General features: G+C 48.3%; 1 protein-coding gene and 1 pseudogene across 2 annotated transcripts; both read left to right on the top strand.

The window, feature by feature from the left end:
- The first annotated feature begins 3,862 nt into the window (after positions 1–3,862).
- LOC109757860 (WEB family protein At5g55860) lies at positions 3,863–8,992 on the top strand. Of its 2 annotated transcripts, none has more exons than XM_020316699.3 (3): positions 3,863–4,085; positions 4,952–5,151; positions 7,042–8,992. In XM_020316699.3, the coding sequence occupies exons 2-3, from the start codon at positions 4,981–4,983 to the stop codon at positions 8,785–8,787; spliced, it is 1,917 nt and encodes a 638-aa protein (XP_020172288.1). In that variant the 5' UTR covers positions 3,863–4,085; positions 4,952–4,980; the 3' UTR covers positions 8,788–8,992. The 2 variants fall into 2 exon arrangements, with proteins under 2 accessions (XP_020172288.1, XP_073356073.1); XM_073499972.1 differs by having other exon boundaries at positions 3,889–4,085; positions 7,039–8,992.
- A 602-nt stretch (positions 8,993–9,594) lies between these two features.
- The window catches only part of LOC141022622 (beta-fructofuranosidase, insoluble isoenzyme 4-like), a 40,253-nt pseudogene continuing 27,475 nt past the window's right edge, over positions 9,595–22,372 (top strand).

The raw sequence follows: 22,372 nt of genomic DNA, 5'->3' as shown, positions 1-22,372 counted from the left end.
GTCGCCGGAGACAACTCCGGCGCCGTTTCCGGCGTTGCTGACGTGGCTGACCATGTGGACTCCCCCCCACAGCCACTGCCATTGGGCCCATGGGTCCCGTTGACCCAGTCAGATGCTGACTGGGCAGCGCCCAGTCACTGCCTGTGGGCCCCGCGTGGGCCCTGTTGACCAGTCAACTGGTCTGTTGACTGCTGATGCAAGGCTGACGCCACGATGACACCACAATTCATTTTCTGACAAATTTAGTAATTAAAACAAATTTCAGAATATTGCTGAACCTTTGAAAAATCATAGAAAATAAACCGAGCTCGGATGAAAATACTTTCTACATGAAAGTTGCTCAGAACGACGAGGCGAATCCGGATACGCAGCCCGTTCGTCCGCCACACATCCCTAACATATCGAACTCGCAACTTTCCCCCTCCAATTCATCTGTCCGAAAACGCGAAACACCGGGAATACTTTCCCGGATGTTTCCCCCCTTCGCCGATATCACCTACTACCGCGATTGGGCCCACCTAGCATCACGCTTTGTCATGTCATGCATCGCCATGTATTTGTTTGCATTGTATTTATTGTTTCTTCCCCCTCTTCTCTCGCTAGACACCGAGACCGACGCCGCTGCTACCTAGTACGACTACGGTGTTGACGACCCCTCCTTCTCGGCTGAGCTTCCAGGCAAGCCCCCCCTTGATCACCAGATATCGCCTATTCTTCTCTATACTGCTTGCATTAGAGTAGTGTAGCATGTTACTGCTTTCGTTTAATCCTATTCTGTTGCATAGCCTGTCATTGTTGCTACAGTTGTTACCCTTACCTGCTATCCTACTGCTTAGTATAGGATGCTAGTGTTCCATCAGTGGCCCTACACTCTTGTCCGTCTGCCATGCTATACTACTGGGCCGTGACCACTTCGGGAGGTGATCACGGGTATATACTATATACTTTATATACATGACACATGTGGTGACTAAAGTCGGGTCAGCTCGTTGAGTACCCGCAAGTGATTCTGATGAGGGGGCTGAAAGGACAGGTGGCTCCATCCCGGTAGAGGTGGGTCCTGGGTTCCTGACGGCCCCCGACTGTTACTTTGTGCCGGAGCGACAGGGCAGGTTGAGACCACCTAGGAGAGAGGTGGGCCTGGCCCTGGTCGGCGTTCACGGATACTTAACACGCTTAATGAGATCTTGGTATTTGATCTGAGTCTGGCCATTTGGTCTATACGCACTAACCAACTATGCGGGAACAGTTATGGGCACTCGGCGTCATGGTATCAGCCGAAGCTCTTTTTGACGTCAGCGACTGAGTGGCGCGCGCCGCATTGGACCGTAAGCTCGCGCTTGTATTAAGGGGGCTAGGTCTGCTTCCGGCCGCGTACGCAACGTGCAGGTGTGCAATGGGCGATGGGCCCAGACCCCTGCGCGCATAGGATTTAGACCGGCGTGCTGACCTCTCTGTTGAGCCTAGGTGGGGCTGCGACGTGTTGATCTTCCGCGGCTGGGCATGACCCAGAAAAGTGTGTCCGGCCAAATGGGATCGAGTGTGTTGGGTTATGTGGTGCACCCCTGCAGGGAAGTTTATCTATTCGAATAGCCGTGTCCCTCAGTAAAAGGACGACCCGGAGTTGTACCTTGACCTTATGACAACTAGAACTGGATACTTAATAAAACACACCCTTCCAAGTGCCAGATATAACCCGGTGATCGCTCTCTAACAGGGCGACGAGGAGGGGATCGCCGGGTAGGATTATGCTATGCGATGCTACTTGGTGAACTTACCATCTATTCTCTTCTACATGCTGCAAGATGGAGGTGGCCTGAAGCGTAGTCTTCGACAGGATTAGCTATCCCCCTCTTATTCTGGCATTCCGTAGTTCAGTCCACCGATATGGCCCTTTACACATATACCCATGCATATGTAGTGTAGCTCCTTGCTTGCGAGTACTTTGGATGAGTACTCACGGTTGCTTTTCTCCCTCTTTTCCCCTTTCCCTTCTACCTGGTTGTCACAACCAGATGCTGGAGTCCAGGAGTTAGAGATCCCAAGGATGATTCTATGTGGAGTTCGGCTTCGAGGAGTAGTTAGGAGGTCCCAGGCAGGAGGCCTTGCCTTTTCGATCGTTGCTACTTTTGTGCTAGCCTTCTTAAGGCAATCTTGTTTAACTTATGTCTGTACTCAGATATTATTGCTTCCGCTGACTCTTGTGTTTTCGAGCTTATGTATTCGAGCCTTCGAGGCCCCTGGCTTGTAATTTAAAGCTTGTTTTATTTTAATTTGTGTCTAGAGTTGTGTTGTGATATCTTCCCGTGAGTCCTCGATCTTGATCGTACACATTTGCGTGTATGATTAGTGTACGGTCAAATCGGGGGCGTCACAAGGTCGCTCGCGCCTTCTGGGAGCACATCATCAAGCTTCACGGCGTTCCTCATTCGATCGTCTCCGACTGCGACAAGATCTTCACGAGCGCCATGTGGCGCGAATTGCTCGCCGCCGCAGGTACCAAACTACTCTACTCCACCGCGTACCACCCACAGACGGACGGCCAAATCGAGCGCGTCAACCAGTGCTTGGAGATGTACCTGCGGTGCGCGGTCCACGACACGCCACGGCAATGGCGCAAGTGGCTACCGGCGGCGGAGTTCTGGTACAATTCTGCACATCACGCCTCCCTGAATTGCTCTCCCTTCAAGGCATTGCACGGCAGACAACCCAATCTGGGGGGTTTACCACACATGAGCGCCGCGCTACCCAGCGACGCGGCGTCCGGCGATCTGGACTGGACTGCGCACACGGACCTGCTGCGCGCGCAGCTGGCGCGTGCTCAAGCTCGCTTCAAGAAACAAGCGGATCGACACTGAGCAGAACGAGCCTTCGACGTCGGCGAACAAGTCCTTCTCAAGCTGCAGCCATATGCACAATCCTCTATCGCCAATCGCCCCTGCAAGAAGCTCGCCTACAAGTTCTTCGGCCCCTTCCTGGTGGAATGCATTGGCACGCTGATGTATCGACTGCAACTCCCCCAAGACAGCAGCATCCATCCGGTATTCCACGTCTCTCAATTGAAGCCGTTTACCCCAGACTATACTCCGGTGTTCTCTGAACTACCACGAGTACCGGATCCTTGCCGGTGAGCAAACTGAAACAGTGGCAATTCTGCAATGGCGCATGATGAAGAAAGGGGATGCCCATGTGGTGCAACTACAAGTTCAATGGGCAAACATACCACCATCGGCCACAACCTGTGAAGACTACGACGTTCTTCACCATCGGTACCCATCAGCTTGCATCTGGGAAGAGCCTGCATCGCAAGAGGGAGGCAATGTCACGCCTGCAGATACTGCTACTGCATCTGCAGCGGACTGACCAAGTGCAGTTCAGTTAACTGAACATGCAACATCGATGTATGGGCTTGGGTCGAGTGCGTGTGTGGGTTGAGTTGATTGGGTCACGGCCTTGTAAGGGTGGCCCAGTGGGGCAACTACTTATGTACGACTCATCAGACGAAATGGCAGCGAGTGATTGAACGATCTCCTTTCTCCTTTTCCAAGTCCTCACCTACTCTGTTCTCCTTTCCTCATCCTCAATTCTAGATCCCGATCTCCCCTGGGCATTACAGCGAGCTGCTGGACACGATGCGGGAGGAGGCATCTCGAATTGGACCGTGCATCGACGTGCCCGGCGCAATCATCGCCCCGTGCTTGAGCCTCACACAGTCTTTCCGGGAAGGAGTTCGCAGCTCGCGTACGTGCTCGGCTGTTGAAGGTATGTTGTTCGTTATCAGGGTCCTAAAAAAAACTCTCTCTGTTTGAGCTCGAGTCAAACCCAACAAAACGTGGGCCCCGCCACTGCCATTGATTGAATTGGCTATTGGATGCCCGGAAAATACGTGCGCCCCACCAACTTTTGCTCTTTCCGACCAAGCCGCACGTTCCTTTCGGACCGATCGGACCGCCTAACCCCAAGCCCCCCAAGCCCCTCCGCCGCCGCCGGCCGGCAACCCCAGCCCTTCCTTTCTGGCCCCTCCGCCGCAGCGGCTTTCTAGATTGCCGCCGACTTGGGCCTCACCTCTCTCTGCGCATCTACTGGTTCGTTTCGGCCTGACATTTTTTTTTTGTTCCTGCTAAGCCCTAGAATTGGTTGTCTGGATTGATTTCCTTATTTTCTGTTCACTTTTCAAGCTCGGTGAAACCCTTTTGTCCTTTGAGAGACGCTACGCCCGTTATGATGTGCTTATGTGAATATTCAAGGGAATTTTGGGGCATATTTGTGGCCTCTTTTAGGCCTCGTTTGACGGAAGGGGGTTGGAAGGGTTTGCAGGGGAGAATGGATTAGAAATGTGGAATGTACATCTGTGCCCCCTTGGGTCTGGAAAACCTCCCTTGTCAAACGAGGCCTTAGGGTTTGCAGTGGGAGAATGAATTAGAAATGCGGAATGTACATCTGTGCTGTGACTCTGCAAGATAAATTTTGGAGCGGCAGGGCATTTTACCGTGTTCTTTTTTTACAAAAATTACAGTGTCATGCATGCATTTGTAACAGTTTACGAACAACCATATGGGACATCAATATCACCTGTAGTGTTTTCTAATACTACGACCCCATGAATCTTCAATATGTGTTTTTCCCCTGAAAAAGGTTGCTGGAACATAATTACTGTTGTTTCATGTCCTATAACCACATCCTAGTAGTTTCCTTAATCAAATTGATCATTCTACTCCCTCCGTTCCTAAATACGAGTCTTTCTGGAGATTTCAATATAAACTACATACGGAGCAAAATGAGTGAATCTACACTCTAAAATATGTCTGTATACATCCGTATGTAGTTCATATTGAAATCTCTAGAAAGACTTATATTTAGGAACCGAGGTAGTGGTATATATTGCAGAAAGTGGTGTACCATTAGCTTTCCTGCAAATGCTTTTCTGTAACTCCTTGTTTTTCTATTGCAGCTTGCATATAATATAGTAGTACAGTAAATATGGCTACAAAAGTTCGCCCACCTTCTACTGACGCAGAAAAATTGGAGGTTGGAGAAATAGATACAAGAGCTCCTTTTGAATCTGTCAAAGCTGCAGTGAGCTTATTTGGTGAAGTAAGGTTTTCATCTGACAAATCAGCTGCGAGAAAGCCAAAGGCTCCTCAAGCAGAGGTAGTTACTTTGCAAAGTTCAAATACTTAACATGCGCACATGCATGTTTGCCATGATTCACTTGCATAGCATGAATACCAAGGACACCTGCTCTAACCCTTGACATCCTTATACAAGTATAATTTTGAAAAAGAAACGCATCGTGTGTTGTGAAAACTGCTAGCTCGAAATGTTGTGTCATAAATTTCATCACTGAGAAGTTCCAGATGTTTCTAATCTGTTGAAAGTATATGTGATTATTTTGGTACTGATCTTGCTTGTTTATCTCCTCTGAAATGTCTAATTATTTCCCATGCAGCATTTTGTTGTTGAGAAATTTACCCCCTTTCTAGTCAATTTAGTTTACAGCATGTTTCAGTGAGTAATATATGATGTAATTTGGTACCCACTCAATGTTGTCACTTACATATGTTTTCCGTTTATTTATTTTAATTGATGGTGAGGGCGAGGGTGTTCTCCCATTTCGAATTGTCAGCCTTTACCTTATAGAAATAATGATTTTTTTTAAGAATGTGGATTGTTTTTAAATTTACATCCTCGTGTTATGAGTCTTATGATGATCCCTATGAATTGTAATCCATGTCATGTTTTTCTATCTAGGCTACTTAATTTTGATTGTAATTCGTAGGATCCCTTTGCACTGTTCCATGCAAAAATTCCCATTCATGCAAATGTCTTGTAAGAACTCTGCGTTCTCCCTACGGTGTATCAGACACCCTTTGGTGCAAACCCTAGGATTTCCAATCCTTTATGGCCAAGGAAGACATGCCATTGCAATTATGGTTTTCATATTCCTCTATGGAATCTTTGAAATCAAAGATACCCTTAAGTTTGCAATTTCCCTATCAGATCAATCTGCCTACACATTTGTGCAACAGCAAAGCCTTTCAGTCCCAAACAAGTTGGGGTAAGCTACAGTTGAAACCCATAAGATACCGAAATCAAGTCATGGTTCTGGCACGTGGATAGTTAAGTTCCACAAACCCTGCCCATGGCTAAATCTGGTGATATTCCAGTCCTTCAGACATGACATGCAGATATTTCAACCAACCAAAATACAATACCGCATTTCAGTCCCAAACAAGTTGGGGTAAGCTAGAGTTGAAAGCCATAAGATATCGAAACCAAGTAGCTAACTTCTACGCACCCCTGTTCATGGCTAAATCTTTGGTGATGTTCGAGTCCTTCAGACTTGACATGCAGATATTTCAACCAATCAACATACCATACCCACCTTGCCGTGCAATGCAGCGGCCACACATGATAACATCTTTGTTTTGTTCCTGGTAGAATATCAAGTAGCCTAATATTCATGGTAGGTAACTTTCTCTTTGGCCAGAGAATTGTGTCATTTTATGTAATTAGTACCAGTGGGAACTGGAGTTACTGGACTAATATTTTAAATTGGTCTGGTTTTTCCATTATTTTGTTTTGTTTAATCTTTGGGAATGGAGGAAAAAAAGACGACTTGTTAGAAATCGCAATTGAAATTTTGCTCAACTGTACTAGTTTTTGCAGAAGTGACATATAGGCAGATAGTCGAACATAATTTGTATGATGGAAATTTATCTCACATTTTCAAATAATCAACCAGCTTAACCGCCCACTAGCTCTACATTTCCTGGCCTAAACTTCTTGGGTCTTCTTTCCAGTTATTTCACCTCTTCCCCTTTTTCATGACTTCTGATATTACTTGTACTGTCAATCAGGAACAGTGTATTGTCTTTGCCCTTACATATCTGGCTTCTGCACATAATTACTGATGCAATTACATCGCATAATTGGCATATCTTTTCCTTATTATTCATGCAACACAGTTCACTGGATCTATTTGGTATCTGATTATCCGAATATACTCTGACTCTGATTTTTGAAACATACTTTCAGCAGAAGGTGTTAGCTAAGGAGACCGAACTTCATTTGGCCCAGAAAGAGTTGAATAAATACAGGGAACAACTGAGTAATGCTGAAACAGCCAGACTACAGTCCCTCTCCGAGTTGGAGAAAGCTAGAAAAACTGTTGATGAGCTAACTACTAAGCTGGATGCAATCAATAAATCCAAAGAGATGGCTATTCAAGCCACGGAAGATACAAAGACTCGAACCAAGCAGCTTGAAGTAGGCAGCCCGAAGGAAGCTGTTCGAAAAGATAGTCCCTTGAAGCAGGAACTGGACAGTGCAAGGCAACAGTATGCGGTTGCTCTGGCAGACCTCGATGCAGCCAAACAGGAGCTGAGGAAGCTTAAGAAGGATTTTGAAACCTCATTAGATATGAGGCTGTCTGCTGCCCAGAAGGAAGAGGAATCATTGCACTCGATAGAAGCCAACAAGGAAAAGGCTGCTCAACTTCGTAATGAGGCTAAAGCAATTCAAGAATCGCTTATGCACATGAAGGCAGATACAGAACAATTACATGAAGAGGAGTCGCAAGTCCTTGTTGAGAAGGATGTTGCTAGGAATGCATATAAACAGGCTTTGGAAGAAACTGAGAAGAAATTGTCATATTTGAGAAATGAATTTGATCCTGCTGCTTATAAAACCCTTAAAGAAAAGCTAGATGAGACCAACTCTGAGATTTCATCAATGCAGAAAAAGATCGAAGATGCCCGTGCTCTAGATTTAGAAACTGTTGCTGCTATCACCACAGAATTGGATGATGCTAAGGAAATGTTGCAGAAAGTAGCTGAAGAGGAAAGCACACTTTGGAACTTAGTAGAATCCCTGAAGCTGGAGTTAGCAGCTGTAAAGCAGGACCACAGTCAACTCAAAGAGAAGGATACAGATACTGAATCCATTGTTGCAGATCTACATGCCAAGCTTCAGAAATGCAAATCTGAGCTTGAGGTAGCTGTTTGTGCTGAATCAGAAGCTGCAACAGCTTCTGATGACTTGATGCTAGCTCTTCAACAGCTGTCGTGTGAGTCTAAAACTGCCCTGCAGGAAGCTGAAATGATGCAGAAGAGTGCAGCAGAGTTAAGAATTGAAGCTGAAGCAGCACGTGTTGCGTTAACAGAAGCCGAGGAACGGTTGCAATCAGCTTTGAAAGAAGCAGAAGAAGCAAAAGCAGCTGAAGCGAAGGCCCTTGACCAGATTAAGCAGCTATCAGACAGAGCAAGTGCTGTTCAAGCTTCAACTTCTGAACCCGGAGGAAAGGTCACAATCTCAAAAGCGGAGTTTGAATCTCTTAGCCGTAAGGTAAAGGAGTCAGAGAAGTTGAGTGAGATGAAAGTAGCTGCTGCCATGGCGCAAGTGGAAGCTGTTAGAGCCAGTGAGAATGAGGCAATACAGAAAATGAAAACTGCCCGGAGAGAGATGGAGGACATGGAATTAGCAACAGAGGAGGCACTGAAGAGGGCGGAGACGGCTGAAGCAGCAAAGAAGGCTGTAGAAGGTGAGCTTAAGAGGTGGCGTGAAAAGGAACAGAAGAAAGCTGCAGAGTCCGTGTCTTCTGCAGAAGCGCAAGCACACGCAACCACACTTTCATCTGTACACAAGGCTCCTGCTGGAAAACCCACCGAGAAGAATGATGGGCATCAAAGGAACAACAGAACGCTGTTGAGGAAGGGCTTTGTGTTGCCAAACATCACAGGCATGTTTCATAAGAAGAAGGGCCATGCCGATGGCAGTTCTCCATAATACCTTCCTGGGGGAAAATCTGTATGATATCATCGTGGCTTTTCATTATCATTGATATTTTTGTGGTTCTCGTTCATGTTTCCACTTTGTATAATATAGATGGTTGGATGCCATACTTTATGTAATATATTTGTGGTTGCATGTAGTATGTTCCTGACGTATAACTGCATCCTATGTATGAATGTTTTATCCGTTTATTTTCTAACTCCTTTTCGGCCTCTGATAGGTACTACTAGTAGTTCTTCCGCTTCTCCAAAAAAGTAGTTTTCCTCCTTATATAAACACGATATAACCATGTTTGATTTCATATAATATGTGTACAAAACCATTTGATTTCACATAATGTTATTTCAAATTTGAGGTTTATTTGAGTTTGGGAGATTATTTAAAATAATTTCCAATATCGTAATGAAAGAAAGGAGTGGACATAATATGACTTCTCCAAATAATAGTGTTGGAAATGTTTTAAATAGGCTCCATTGCATTTGGGATATTTCAAAACCATTTGTGATATCACGCACAAGCGTGATAAGCAACTCAAAACCAATCCACAACAACAAAAAACATTTATGTTTATTTATAAAACCTTATATACTTATTTTAAGGAAATTACAAATACCTTAATGAGCCATGGGCAAAATAAAAATTATTTACTAAGCTTAGTTTTGGCTGGAAATTATTTTCCTAGGTCCAGTACACTTATTTCCGTTTCTTGTGATTTTATTGGATTTATAGGAAAATGTTTGGTAATATTTTAAAAATCAAAACCTTTTTTTTGTTATTTAACAAATATCTTAGACTATATGGGCCAAATCCAGCCATAGGAATCAATCAAGGAGCAACCTTCGTGTACGTGCATGTGTTGTTCAGCAATACTAACACCAGATTTTGTGGTTTAAAAAAAATTGTCCTCAAGTTCAAGTCTGATCTGTTTATACAGGCATGTGAGATGTCAGCGAATTTGTTCATGCTGGCTCTTGCTGATTGATGCTGCTCCTTCTCCACCCATACTTGCAGATCCTCATATGCGCGGCCAAGGCGAATTAGGCGAATCATTGCTGCTCTTGCTGGATGATAACAAGGCCGTGAGTGGACTGTTCGTCTGATTATCCAGATGTATTTACAAGCTGGCCACCTCCACAAATCAATGTATATTTTTTATCGTGCAACGGTGCAAGGTCGTGTTTGATTCCCTCAGCCTCATGCTATCTTATAGTACTTCTTAATCTTTGAGTCAGAAGGAAAAAATTGGATTTAGTTTTACGAGTGTATTGGACATGCTTGAAGTTGCATTAGATTCTTGCAAATAAGGAGATATTCTAGATTTTACTGTCAATGCTTTAATCAGGAGAGATAAAATCTTACATGTTATTTGTATGATTGAGCAGTTAATGAGCTTGAACACTGAAATAAGTAAGGGGTCCTTTCAACTGTAGAAAAAGATTTTTGCGAGGACATCAGAGATATGATGAACTACTTGGAAGAGTGAAGGTATTTATCCATGCTGCGTCTTTGCAATTGAATGCTTGCGTCTTTGAGCACAAATCTTGGTACTGAAGTGGCATGTTTTGTCTTTGAAAGAGTTCTTTCTTGAGCAGTCCAAGTACTAAGGAAAAATAAGTAGTTCATCTAAATTCACAGCAGATTGAATTCTATATTGTTTCAATTGGCAACAATGGATCGGACCTATTTTGTTTGAAGTTAAGATGCAGCAAATTATAGATTTCAATCTGCTGTGAAATTGTAGTAATAGACCGTTTTGATCACTTTTGAGAAGCATCTAATTTTTGTATTTTTCATTACTTACATTATAGCAAACCCATCGTTTGCTTGTGTTGTATGCCTGCTGATTTCAGTGCTCAAGAGTCTAGACTTCAGAGTATAAAAGAGTACTGAAACCTTCAGTTAACAATGTTTTGGCTGAAGGTGTGCATGAGTTTGAGCTATTTATTATCTGTAGTTTTAACTTTAGAACCATGGAAGCTGTCCCTTTTTATAATTAACTTCATGTGGAAAAGTATTCTTTTTGACGGAAACAAGGTCAAGATTTTGCATTAGTAGTTGGCAGTGATAATATAATAAGTTTGCATTTTATACCAGCTAGCAAGACTTCACAGAAATTTGTTAGGGGGATTGCAACGCCTTTATCAAATATTATCTTTCTTATTCCTTATTGGTTTTAGACAAGAACAATAGAGAATCTCAATTTTTCTACTGTTGCAGTAACTGTAGTAGAGCAACCGCTAGCTCAAACTTCAGAGAAGATGGGCATGAATGACTGTTTTGGTTATTCCTGTGACAAGTACATGATTGGGGTTTATGATATCAAAAGTGACACCTTTATTCCAGATACTGTCCTAGATGACCGTCGGCTATGGTCGAGGATCGATTATGGTAATTTCTATGCCTCTGTTGACACCAGATTTTTGCATGGCACAAAACCCTATCAAGATGACATCGGATGGGAAAAGTTACAACTGCAAAATTCTTCGTCTTGTTGAAACGGATGATTTTGATATAAAAATCGTCCACATCCGAGGTCGTATGCGAATTCTACAGCCAAAACCGTGCGTTGCAGCAATGTTTGGCCGGATCATCCGGACTGGGTCCAGATCATCCGGCAAATCGAAGCACCAAAAATAACAGAAGGTTTATGATGAAGCCGGATGATCTGGGTCCAGTCCCGGATGATCCGGGTGGAGGCCGGACAATCCGGGTAGAAGTCCGGACAACTTTTTCTGCTGCAGATGTTAGAAAACAGCCCTAAACTCAATCAAGATGGCCTCAGATCAAAAATTATTCAACAGCAAAGTTCTGTGTCTCCTCGAAACGGTTGATTATTATATAAAAATCATCTTAATCTGAGTTCGTATGCAAAACTTACGGCCCGATTATTGTACTGCTGTCAGAAAACTGGGCTTGGCCGGATCATCCGGGCCTTGAGCCGGACATACGGGCCGGAGGTCGTGAATAGTCCGTGTTTTGTTAGGTTTTGATGATTTGGACGGCTAGGCAAGTCTTTTTCTTGTACGGGAAGTCCATCCGCCTCTTATATAGACAGGAGGTGACGGCCGATTGAACAACAACACACAATCGCAAAACCCATCTACTTTTTACCCTAGTTTTACATCCCTCCCTTGTTCTTTCTCTCTCGTTCTTCGTTCATTCTTCGTGTTGAAGGGCAGCGATCCTCGAGGCTCTAGGGGCGGGCGAACCGACCTAGGGCAGCCCATAGCCGCCGCGCGTCCAGACGGGGTCCCTCCCGGGCTCGTGGGGTTTCGGGTCCTGAAAAGCACCCATGACGGGGTCCTTCCCGACATGGTTGCTTGCGTATCGCGCTTCTGGACGGGTCTCCTTTGACATGAGCTGCGGTGCATCACTCTCAGCGTTGGAGGTACACGGTGATGTGTTCGTGTGCGAACACACTTTTTGGCAACTCCGCTGGGGACGAAAGATCAAGAATCATCATCAACCATGTCTAATGTCCCCAAGCCCTCAGAAGTTGACGCCGATAACATCATTAAGCCCAGTCTTGATGAACTATCAGAGGAACATCGCCAAGACTATGAAACACGCAAGAAGCAGCGTGAAGAGGCTTTTGAAGCGCTCAAGAAGAAGCACGAGGAGGAGGATTTGGAGACGTTTCTTGCAAATTTCAAGAAGGGCCGTCAAGGCAACATCACTCCGGTTGGAAACGTCAATTTTCCTTCCCTCATTGACAAACAAGATGTAATCATTGTGAGTAAAGTTTTTTCTCCAGAGAAAGTGGTTGTGATTGAAAGTCTTGTTAGTAAAGGTAATGTGATGACGTACAATTCTTTTATGGCAAATACTAATGCTAAGAAAAATATGCCTGCTTCATCTAGTGGTACTGTTGGTGTATCCGAAAACCCTAGTCCAACTTTACCTATTTTATCGGCACCTCCTATACAACAACAATATAACATGCCGTTGAATTTTTATCCTAGTCAAACCAACCAGCTTGTGGCGGCATCTGCATATCTAATCCTATTATGAGTGTGCCCAATTCGGCATCAACGCCGAATCACTTTGTCACGCCACCCATAGGCGCAAGCATGTTTGGTCTTCCGCCAAATTATGGTTCGGCGCCCATCCCACAAGTTGCACCAATAGCTAGTACTTAGGTTGCTCCTATGTCATTGCCACAAACATCTTCATCTACCTCAGATCCAATTTTAGCTAAATGAAGGGAGGATTTGCATAAGATGTTTTTAGAAACTTTAGGAAACGAGCCGAAAGTAAAGAGTCGTGTGTACCAAAAGCCTTATCCTGAACACTTTGATGCAGTTTTGTACCCTCAAGGTTATAAGGTTCCTGATTTTGTCAAATTTAATGGAGAGGGCACGAAAACAACATGGGAGCATGTTAGTTAGTATCTAGCGCAGTTGGTGAAGCAGGTTCCATAGAAGAATTGAAAGTGCGTTAGTACCGCATTTTCATGGTTTGCTGCTTTACCACATGGTTCAATTCTCTTATGGTCGCAATTAGAGCAAAAGTTTCATGATCACTTTTATAGCGGCGATAATGACCTTAAGTTGTCACATCTTACATCGGTTAGGCAAAAACATGATGAATCGGTCACCAATTATGTCAAGAGATTTAGAGATATAAAAAACCGATGTTATAGCTTGGTGATAACTAAAAGAGACTTGGCGGATCTTGTTCTTAATGGTTTAAAAACTCACATTAAAGAGAGGATAGAAAGTTATGAGTTTTTGAATATTAACCAAGTCTTACAAAAAGCTTTGGCTCAAGAGAGTCGAAGTAAAGAGGTTTATAGGTCTACCATCGATCGTCCTAGAATGCATACGGTTGAGTACAATGATGATAATTCGAACGACGAGGTTGATGTCTATACTACTGAGTTTGTTTGGTCCTCAAAGGCCAAACCCTATACATGCAATGCTCTTAAGCCGATTCGCAAGAATGGTGATGATGAGATGAAGTTCACTTTTGATATATCGAAGTGTGATAGAATATTTGATGCTCTCTTGCAAGACAAGATGATTAGAATATCACACACCATACCGCCGTTTGAGGAGCTAAAACGGAGCGCTTATTGCAAGTACCATAATTCATTTTCTCATGCTACTAACGATTGCAATGTTTTTCGACGACAGATACAATCGGCCATTAATGACGGACGATTGAATTTTGCTGAGATGCAAGTTGATAAACATCCCTTCTCGATAAACACCATGGACTTGGAGGGAAAGAAAATGTTAATTCGGACTAGCATAGCTGAATCTGCTAATAAAGATAATGTTGTTATTGGTGAACCCAGGAAAGGCAAGGAGGGCGACAAAGTCTTGGGAAGAGAGGTTGTGCTTGATAAGCAACCCGATGGCAAGGAAGTATTGAAGATCACCATAAAAAATCCTGCACTCGGGGGGCAACCACAAGTACAAGAAGATACTCATGTTAAATTTATCAAGCCCAAGAATTCAGAAGTTGGCAAGTGGGGAAAGAGTGAAGCTAAGCGCGAGCGAATCAAGCCAACTTTAGATATGCTGCTATCCAAATATGCAAGTCAAGCGGCCGGTTCTAGCTCTAATCGGCCATCACATTCAAAGCATTCAAGATCACCTCTGGAGCAAGAGTTTCGACGCTATGCAAGGCCATATGGGTCATGGGCACCGACACCATGGATGTCACAACCCTCCTATGCGCCATATTACATGAGAGACTTCAATGGAGGATGGGGGCAGCCCCCAATGGCTCCTCATGCTTTCCATATGGGGTGGGCAACACCTAGAAGGCCTGATCGCAAGAGGCTTTATTATCCCAAACAAGGCCGTTTGAGCTATGGTGCTAATCGGCCAACAAAAATTTCTCCAAGTAAGGCCAATAAAAAAGTGTGGCGTGATAAGTCACCTAATGCGGAAATTTCAGAATGCGATAAGCAACAGGAGTTCAAAAAGCTGGTTGTTGGTAATCTGGCTACTTCTAATGGTGATATTGTTATTGTTCAGCAGGGTTCCATGGTTAATGATCATGAGGCAAGCACAAGCAAGGCCAAACCTAGGGATCCCAAATATACTCAACCTAAGTGGTGTCCCCCCGGTTTAACTAAGACCATGAAAAGGAGATTACAACGCATGAGGAACCACGAGAAGATAGAGCGCAAAGAAGAGAAGCAAAGGGACGGATCGTTCAATGGAATTCGGCCCATGGCACTCACAAAACAAGTGTGGAGGCCTAAACAAAAAGAAAACACAGATGCTTCTACATTAGCTACATTAACACCTTCACCACCAAAAAAGGATGATGCGACCCCTATTACATCGTCCACACCAACTAAAATATCCCCTTCAATTGAGGAAACTTTAAGCCCGATATACACATTGGGAGATGAAGATGAGATGTTGGATTATGAATTTACGCCGGTTCGGGAAGGTATGGATATTAATATGGTGTATTACTTACCTGTCGAGTTTCGTGCTATAGGTGAAGAAGGGGAGGTAGCCCACCTGGATTTTGGTCCTAAGAACGCTATCTTTGAGAAGCCAAAAGAACCGGTGAAACACTTGAAGCCATTGTACCTCAAAGATCATATTAACGGATCACCGGTTGCTAGGATGCTCGTTGATGGTGGTGCTGTAGTAAATCTTATGCCCTACTCGATCTTCAAGAAGTTGGGGTTAGATGACGATGCATTGATGAAGACCAATATGGTACTTAATGGGTTTGAGGGTAAAGAAAAGACAGAGGCCAAAGGTGTGATGTGCATGGAACTCACTGTGGGAAGCAAAACTTTGGCCACCACATTCTTCATCGCCGAGGTGCAAGGTAACTATAATGTTATGTTAGGCCACGATTGGGTTCATGCTAACCAATGTGTGCCATCTACCATGCATCAATTTTTAATACAATGGGTCGATGATGAGGTAGAAGTCATTCACGCGGATAATTCGGCTTGTGTTGCTTTGGCCGATGCATCAGTGGATTGGAATCATCCCGATGTTACTTTCTTAACAAGGCGTGACCTCTAAGAATTTTATTTCCATAGTGCTACAAGGAACAGGTTCATTCCCATCTCTTTAAAGCCGATTGGTGGTAATCGGTTACAAGGTATGATGTGAACAAGAAGTTAAAATCAATGTCCGATATAAAATTATCGCCCTAAGCATAAACATGGCCGATATAGAAATTATCGCCCTAAGCGCATATAAATGGCCGATGGAGTGTTGACATCGTCCTTAGACCAACGTATTGCAAGTTATTTTTCGGCGCGCAACCTTTGCCGAAAAACAGGGGGGCACGTGTTGACACCAGATTTTTGCATGGCACAAAACCCTGTCAAGATTACATCGGATGGGAAAAGTTACAACTGCAAAGTTCTTTGTCTCGTTGAAACAGATGATTTTGATATAAAATTCGTCCCCATCCGAGGTCGTATGCGAATTCTACAGCCAAAACTGTGCGCTGCAGCAATGTTTGGCCGGATCATCCGGACCAGGGTCCAGATCATCCGGCAAATCGAAGCACCAAAAGCAACAGAAGGTTTATAATGAATCCGGATGGTCTCGGTCCAGTCCTGGATCATCCGGGTGGAGGCCGGACAATCCGGGTAGAAGTCCGGACGGCCGGACAACTTTTTCTGCTGCATATGTTAGAAAACAGCCCTAAACTCAATCAAGATGCCCTCAGATCAGAAAGTGTTCAATAGCAAAGTTCTCCGTCTCCTCGAAACGGTTGATTTTGATATAAAAATCATCTTAATCCGAGTTCGTATGCAGAAGTTACGGCCCGATTAGTGTACTGCTGTCAGAAAACTGGGCTTTGCCGGATCATCCGGGCCTTGAGCCGGACATCCGGGCCAGAGGTCGTGAATAGTCTGTGTTTTGTTATTCTTGTACGAGAAGTCCATCTGCCTCTTATATAGACAGATGGTTGATACGTCTCCAACGTATCTAGTTTTCCAAACACTTTTGCCCTTGTTTTGGACTCTAACTTGCATGATTTGAATGGAACTAACCCGGACTGACGTTGTTTTCAGCAGAACTGCCATGGTGTTATTTTTGTGCAGGAATAAAAGTTCTCAGAATGACCTGAAAATCCACGGAGACACGTTTTGGAATTAATGAAAAATATTGGCGAAAGAATCAGCATCAAGGGGCCCACACCCTGTCCACGAGGGTGCAGGGTGCCCCCCGGGGCGCGCCCCTGCCTTGTGGCCCCCCTGGGACTCCACCGACCTCAACCCCAACTCCATATATTCACTTTCAGGGAGGAAAAGAATCAAAGAGAAGGATTCATCGCGTTTTATGATACGGAGCCGTCGCCAAGCCCTAATCTTCCTCGGGAGGGCTGATTTGGAGTCCGTTCGGGGCTCCGGGGAGGGGAATCTGTCGCCATCGTCATCATCAACCATCCTCCATCACCAATTTCATGATGCTCGCCACCGTGTGTGAGTAATCCCATCGTAGGCTTGCTGGACGGTGATGGGTTGGATGAGATTTACCATGTAATCGAGTTAGTTTTGTTAGGGTTTGATCCCTAGTATCCATTATGTTCTAAGATTGATGTTGCTATGACTTTGCTATGCTTAATGCTTGTCACTAGGTCCCGAGTGCCATGATTTTAGATCTGAAGCTATTATGTTTTCATGAATATATGTGAGTTCTTGACCCTATCTTGCAAGTCAATAGTCACCTACTATGTGTTATGATCCGGCAACCCGAAGTGACAATAATCGGGACCACTCCCGGTGATAACCGTTGTTTGAGGAGTTCATGTATTCACTAAGTGTAAATGCTTTGGTCCGGTACTCTATTAAAAGGAGGCCTTAATATCCCTTAGATTCCAATATGACCCCGCTGCCATGGGAGGGTAGGACAAAAGATGTCATGCAAGTTCTTTTCCATAATCACGTATGAACATATTCAAAATACATGCCTACATTACATTGATGAACTGGAGCTAGTTCTGTGTCACCCTATGTTATAACTGTTGCATGAGCAATCGCATCTGACATAATTATCCATCATTGATCCATTGCCTACGAGCTTTTCACATATTGATCTTTGCTTAGCTACTTTTCCGTTGCCACTGTTATGATTGCTACAAAAACTACTAATGTTACTTTTGCCACTGTTACCGTTACTTCCATACTACTTTGCTACTAAAAATTTTGCTGCAGATATTAAGTCTTTCAGGTGTGGTTGAATTGACAACTCAACTGCTAATACTTGAGAATATTCGTTGGCTCCCCTTGTGTCAAATATTCCTCCGGCTTCACGGTGCCGTTGTACTTGGGGGTGTCGCGGGGGAGCATGAACCCTTTAGTGAAGGGCTCATCCCTGATGCGCGGTCCGAAGCACGCCGGACCGACAAGGCCGCTCTCCTCCAGCTCCTCGGAGAGGGCGAGTCGGTCGAGGCGGTGGCGGGCGTCAGTCTCATCGATGGCGCACGGGCCTAGCCGGTCAGTGACCGCGCCGCGGGGGGGCCGGGTCGACCGCAGTCGGACGTCGGCCGGGTTGGAGCAGGAGGTCGAGTCGGCGTCGGACGTCTGAGACCGGCTCGTTGCCCAAGCCGCCGGCAACCGTCAGGGCGGGGTTGCGCCAGGTCCAGGTGCGGCTGGAGTGCACCTCGCCAGGTGGTGAAGACGCTGTGTTCTGGTGGTCGCCGGGTCCGGCGACGCGGGCGGAGCCGGATCCGGCCAGCTTGGCGAGTTGGTTGAGGCGGTCCTGCTGTGCGTTGGCCGCAGCAAGGAGGTCGTTCACCCTTTTGAGGCGGTCCTGCAGCTCTTCGCCTGTGAGCTGATCCAGGCCGACCGCGGCCGCCTGGGCAGTGCTCATGTTCTTCACGGGAGTCTCGTAGACGGGAGAGATGGCGCCGAAGGCGCGCCCGATCGCGCCGCCCCTGGCCCGCACGTCGGCGATCTGGCTTGGCTCGGGCGCGTCCGGCGTGAAGCCGTAGGCGGCGTGCGCTCCAGCTGAGCGGACTCGAGGCGACGCTGCGTGGCGGAGAGCGTCTCGGTGAGGTCTAGCAAGCGCTGGCGGTCCTCGTCAAGACGAGTCCGGGCCTCGGCGATGTCGGAGGCGTCGATGTTGGTGCCGATGGGGATGCGAAGGCTCTGCATCATGGCACGCAGCGGGTTGGGCGAGCCGGCCCGCTCCACTGCGGCCCTGGCTTCGGCGGCCTTCCTCGCCGCGCTGGACGAGGAAGCGGCGTCGGTGTCGGTGACGAAGACCTCCACGCAGAGGTCCATTGCCCCGGCGGGAGTGTCGCCGAGGGAAACGGGGGAGTCGGAAAAGTCAAGTACCTCGCTGGGGTACTCGTTGGCCACAGACGCATCGGAGACGTGCAGCGGGGCGAAGGAGGCGGCGAGTGCGTCGATGACGTCGTCCGCCAGCGTGACGGGCTCGTCGGAGTCGGAGAGGAGCCTCGTCCGAAGCATGCTTCCGGCCAGGACCTCGAGCTGCCCCACGATGGGCGCCAACTGTCATTGTGGGCGCACAGCAGATGCCAAGGGATGGCTAAAGATAGGAGGAGGCTCAAGGCCACTGGTGGGATCCAGAGGCGAGGTCGGCATGAGCGAGTGTGGGACGCAAGACATACCCAGGTTCGGGGCTCTCCGGAGAGATAACACCCCTAGTCCTGCCGAGTGTAGTTGATGTGTATCAGGACAGTGTTGCTCCTAGAGCTGTATGGAGGAAGAAGGGAGGCAGGTCGAGGCTTAGGCTGCTCCCTCTCCTTGGGTGTTGCTTGCTATGTGTGTGTGAGTGATCGCTACGGTTCTCGTCGTGCGTAAGTGAGCTCTCCCTATGCATGAGGGCTCCTGGGGGGTTTATAGGTCAACCCCCAGGGGTACAAGGGTAATGTTACAAGGCCGTGGGGTCGGGTTGTCATTGTTCGGGAAGCCGGCGCTGGGACCCGTCGGGGGTTAGGGCTCGCTGGGTTCTTCGGGCGCGGGGCCTGCCGGGTACGGGGGCACTGTTGGCCATCTTGTCGATCGTCAGGGAGTGGACGGGTTGAGTCGGCTACAGTGGCGATCCGTCAGGTCGCCACTTGCGGGCGTCATCGGTGACGATAGTTGCACTGTTGCCACGCCGGCCCTAGTCAGCGGGTAGGTGGGCCGCTGTTGCCGCGCCCTGGCTGACCAGAGGCATGTGCGGGGCACTGTTGCCTCGGTCATCGGTAGGTGGAGACTCGTCCCATCGTACGATTGGGATGGGACGGGAGCTGACCCGTGGCCGGGTTGGAGAACACGCCAAGGGTGGAGCTGGCTTGTTGGGGAAGTCTTGGTGCGCCGGGCTCGGCTGTCTTCAGCTGGTTGTTGGGGCCGAGTTGAGGAGTCCGGCCGGGTTGGAGAGTTTGGCCGGGTAGAGGGGCTTGGCCGGGTCGAGCGACCCGGCCAAGCGTGAGCCGGCTTGAGGGGCATTGCTGGCCCCGTTGTTTTTGAAAAGGATCCGGGTTCCGTTGCCTGCCTGGGGTTCATCCCCCCGACAGTAGTCCCCGAAGCTGTGAAGGTCCGCCATCCTCGGATGGGAGGGCCTTCGCAGTTTCCCTTCCCTGAGGAGGCGAATTTTATGGCCACCGGGTCCGGCAACACCCACTATGTGCCGGCTTCCGGAAGCCGGATCGCGGCACCCGTCGGGGGCGGGAAACCGAAGAGTCTGCCGAATCTTTAGGTAATCTTTTGGACTTCGCGTGGGCGCCATGTGGCGCCTGGAAGCCGGAGGGGCCTGACAGGCCACGCGCGTGATGGGACAGGGCGATGTGCTGGGGCCCGCGGCCGCACACCCTCGGCCCACGCGCGTGGATTTATTGTGGCGTCCGCAAGTCGGTTGCCATTCTCGAGGCAGTTATTGCGCACGTACGTCCGCAGTTATTGCGGGGAAGTGGGAAAGCGGGCGCAAACGATCCCACTCCCCCACGTTTCAAACCGTGGCTTATAAATTGGGGCAAGGAGGGGGCGGCGGAAATCATTCTCGCTCGCGCCCCCTGCCTTCTTCTTCTTTCCTCTGCTTCTTGCGACCGCCGCGCCCTGCGACGCCTGTTGCTTCGAGCAGAGCCTTGTCGCCATCTTCTTCCTTCTTTCTTCTGCACCTTTGTCGATGGCGCTGCCGTCGGGCTCGTGGATGGGCTCGACCGTCACTCTTGATGACATCGCCTATCTTCGCACCACCAGGCGCCTGTCGGGGGAGACGGAGGTCGCCGCGCGCCTGCCGTGGGGCGAGCGAGAGCCCCAGCGCGAGGGCACGGAGCGCGTGGTCTTCTTCCCGCACTTCAAGCGCGGGTTCGGGCTTCCCGCGAGCGGCTTCTTCCACGACTTCCTGGAGTTCTTCGGGCTCCAGCCCCATCATCTTGGCACCGACGCAATCGTGCAGCTTTCGAGCTTCGTCACCCTCTGCGAGGGGTACCTGGGGGTCGAGCCTTCGATCGACCTTTGGGTGCGCTTCTTCTCCTTGAAGCTGCAGGGGCCGAGGGCCGGGGAGATGTCCGAGTGCGGGGCCGCCGTCATCTCCAAGTAGTCGGGCGCTGACTACCCGAAGATGCCGCTGGAGGATTCTGCCAAGAAGTGGCAGGATTCTTTCTTCTACGTCCACAACCTCGGCGTGGACCGCATCAACTTGCCGCCCTTCGTCAACTCGCCACCGAGGGAGAAGCAGAACTAGGGGTACTACCCCAAGCATCTGTTGCAGGAGGTGCTCAACCTGTGCGAGCGGGTGTCGGTGATGAAGGAGTGGGAAGGGCTCACTGGCACCGACCTCATCACCGCCTTCATCGTCCGCCGAGTGCTGCTGTTGCAGCAGCGCAGCCACCTCATCAGTCAGATGACCGGCCTTCAAGACCCCAACTGCATGGCGAACTTGCGGCTGGGGGCGGACCAGGTCGCGCGCCGGGTCAACGACATCTCCAAGGCCAACCTACGGGACGACTGGGAGTTTGGGAAACCCCCGTACAGCCACGCGAACCCGGCACCAATGGTGATCCATGGTCTTCGTACTTTGCTGCCGCCCATCTTCTCGTTCGCCCCGACGTGACGCGGGAGGTGCTTCTGAACGCCATCTAGCATCCTTACGACTGGGCGCGGACGCAGGTGGTGTGTGTTGCCTCGGAGGAGCCTGAGGCCCACGGCGGAGGGGAGGGGACGACCGCCGACGCGGGCGCAGGGCGCCGAGCGGGTAAGTTTGTCTTTACTTCTTGAGTCGCCGATCATGGGACGGTTTTGGGGTGCTGACACAAGTCGTTGTCGTAGTGGCGCCAGGCGGAGGAGGCGGTGGCGTGGCTGGAGCCAGGTCGTCTCGAGGGGCGCCGGCGGCGAGCCGGCCGCACGGAAGCACAATGTCATGCCGCGGGCCCCGGCCGTGAAGCGCGCGGCGAACCCGGCTGGGGGCGCGAAGCCACCCTCCAAGAGGAGGCGCGGTGCTCCACAGGAGAGGGCGGCAAGGCCCGCCGTTCCAGTGGTGCCGGGGTGAGTTCTTTCTTGCTTGAACCGAGTGGCCGAGCGGCTCTGCTTGGCTCTTGCGTATTTACTCTATTTTGGGTTTCAGGTCGCCGATCTCGTTGGCGCTGGCGGCAGTGGACGCTGCGTCCAATGAGGGTGCCGCGTTCC

This window comes from Aegilops tauschii, chromosome 5 (genome assembly GCF_002575655.3).
Source record: "Aegilops tauschii subsp. strangulata cultivar AL8/78 chromosome 5, Aet v6.0, whole genome shotgun sequence".
NCBI classification, from domain to species: Eukaryota; Viridiplantae; Streptophyta; class Magnoliopsida; order Poales; family Poaceae; genus Aegilops; species Aegilops tauschii.
This window is presented reverse-complemented; position numbering and strand designations above follow the sequence as displayed.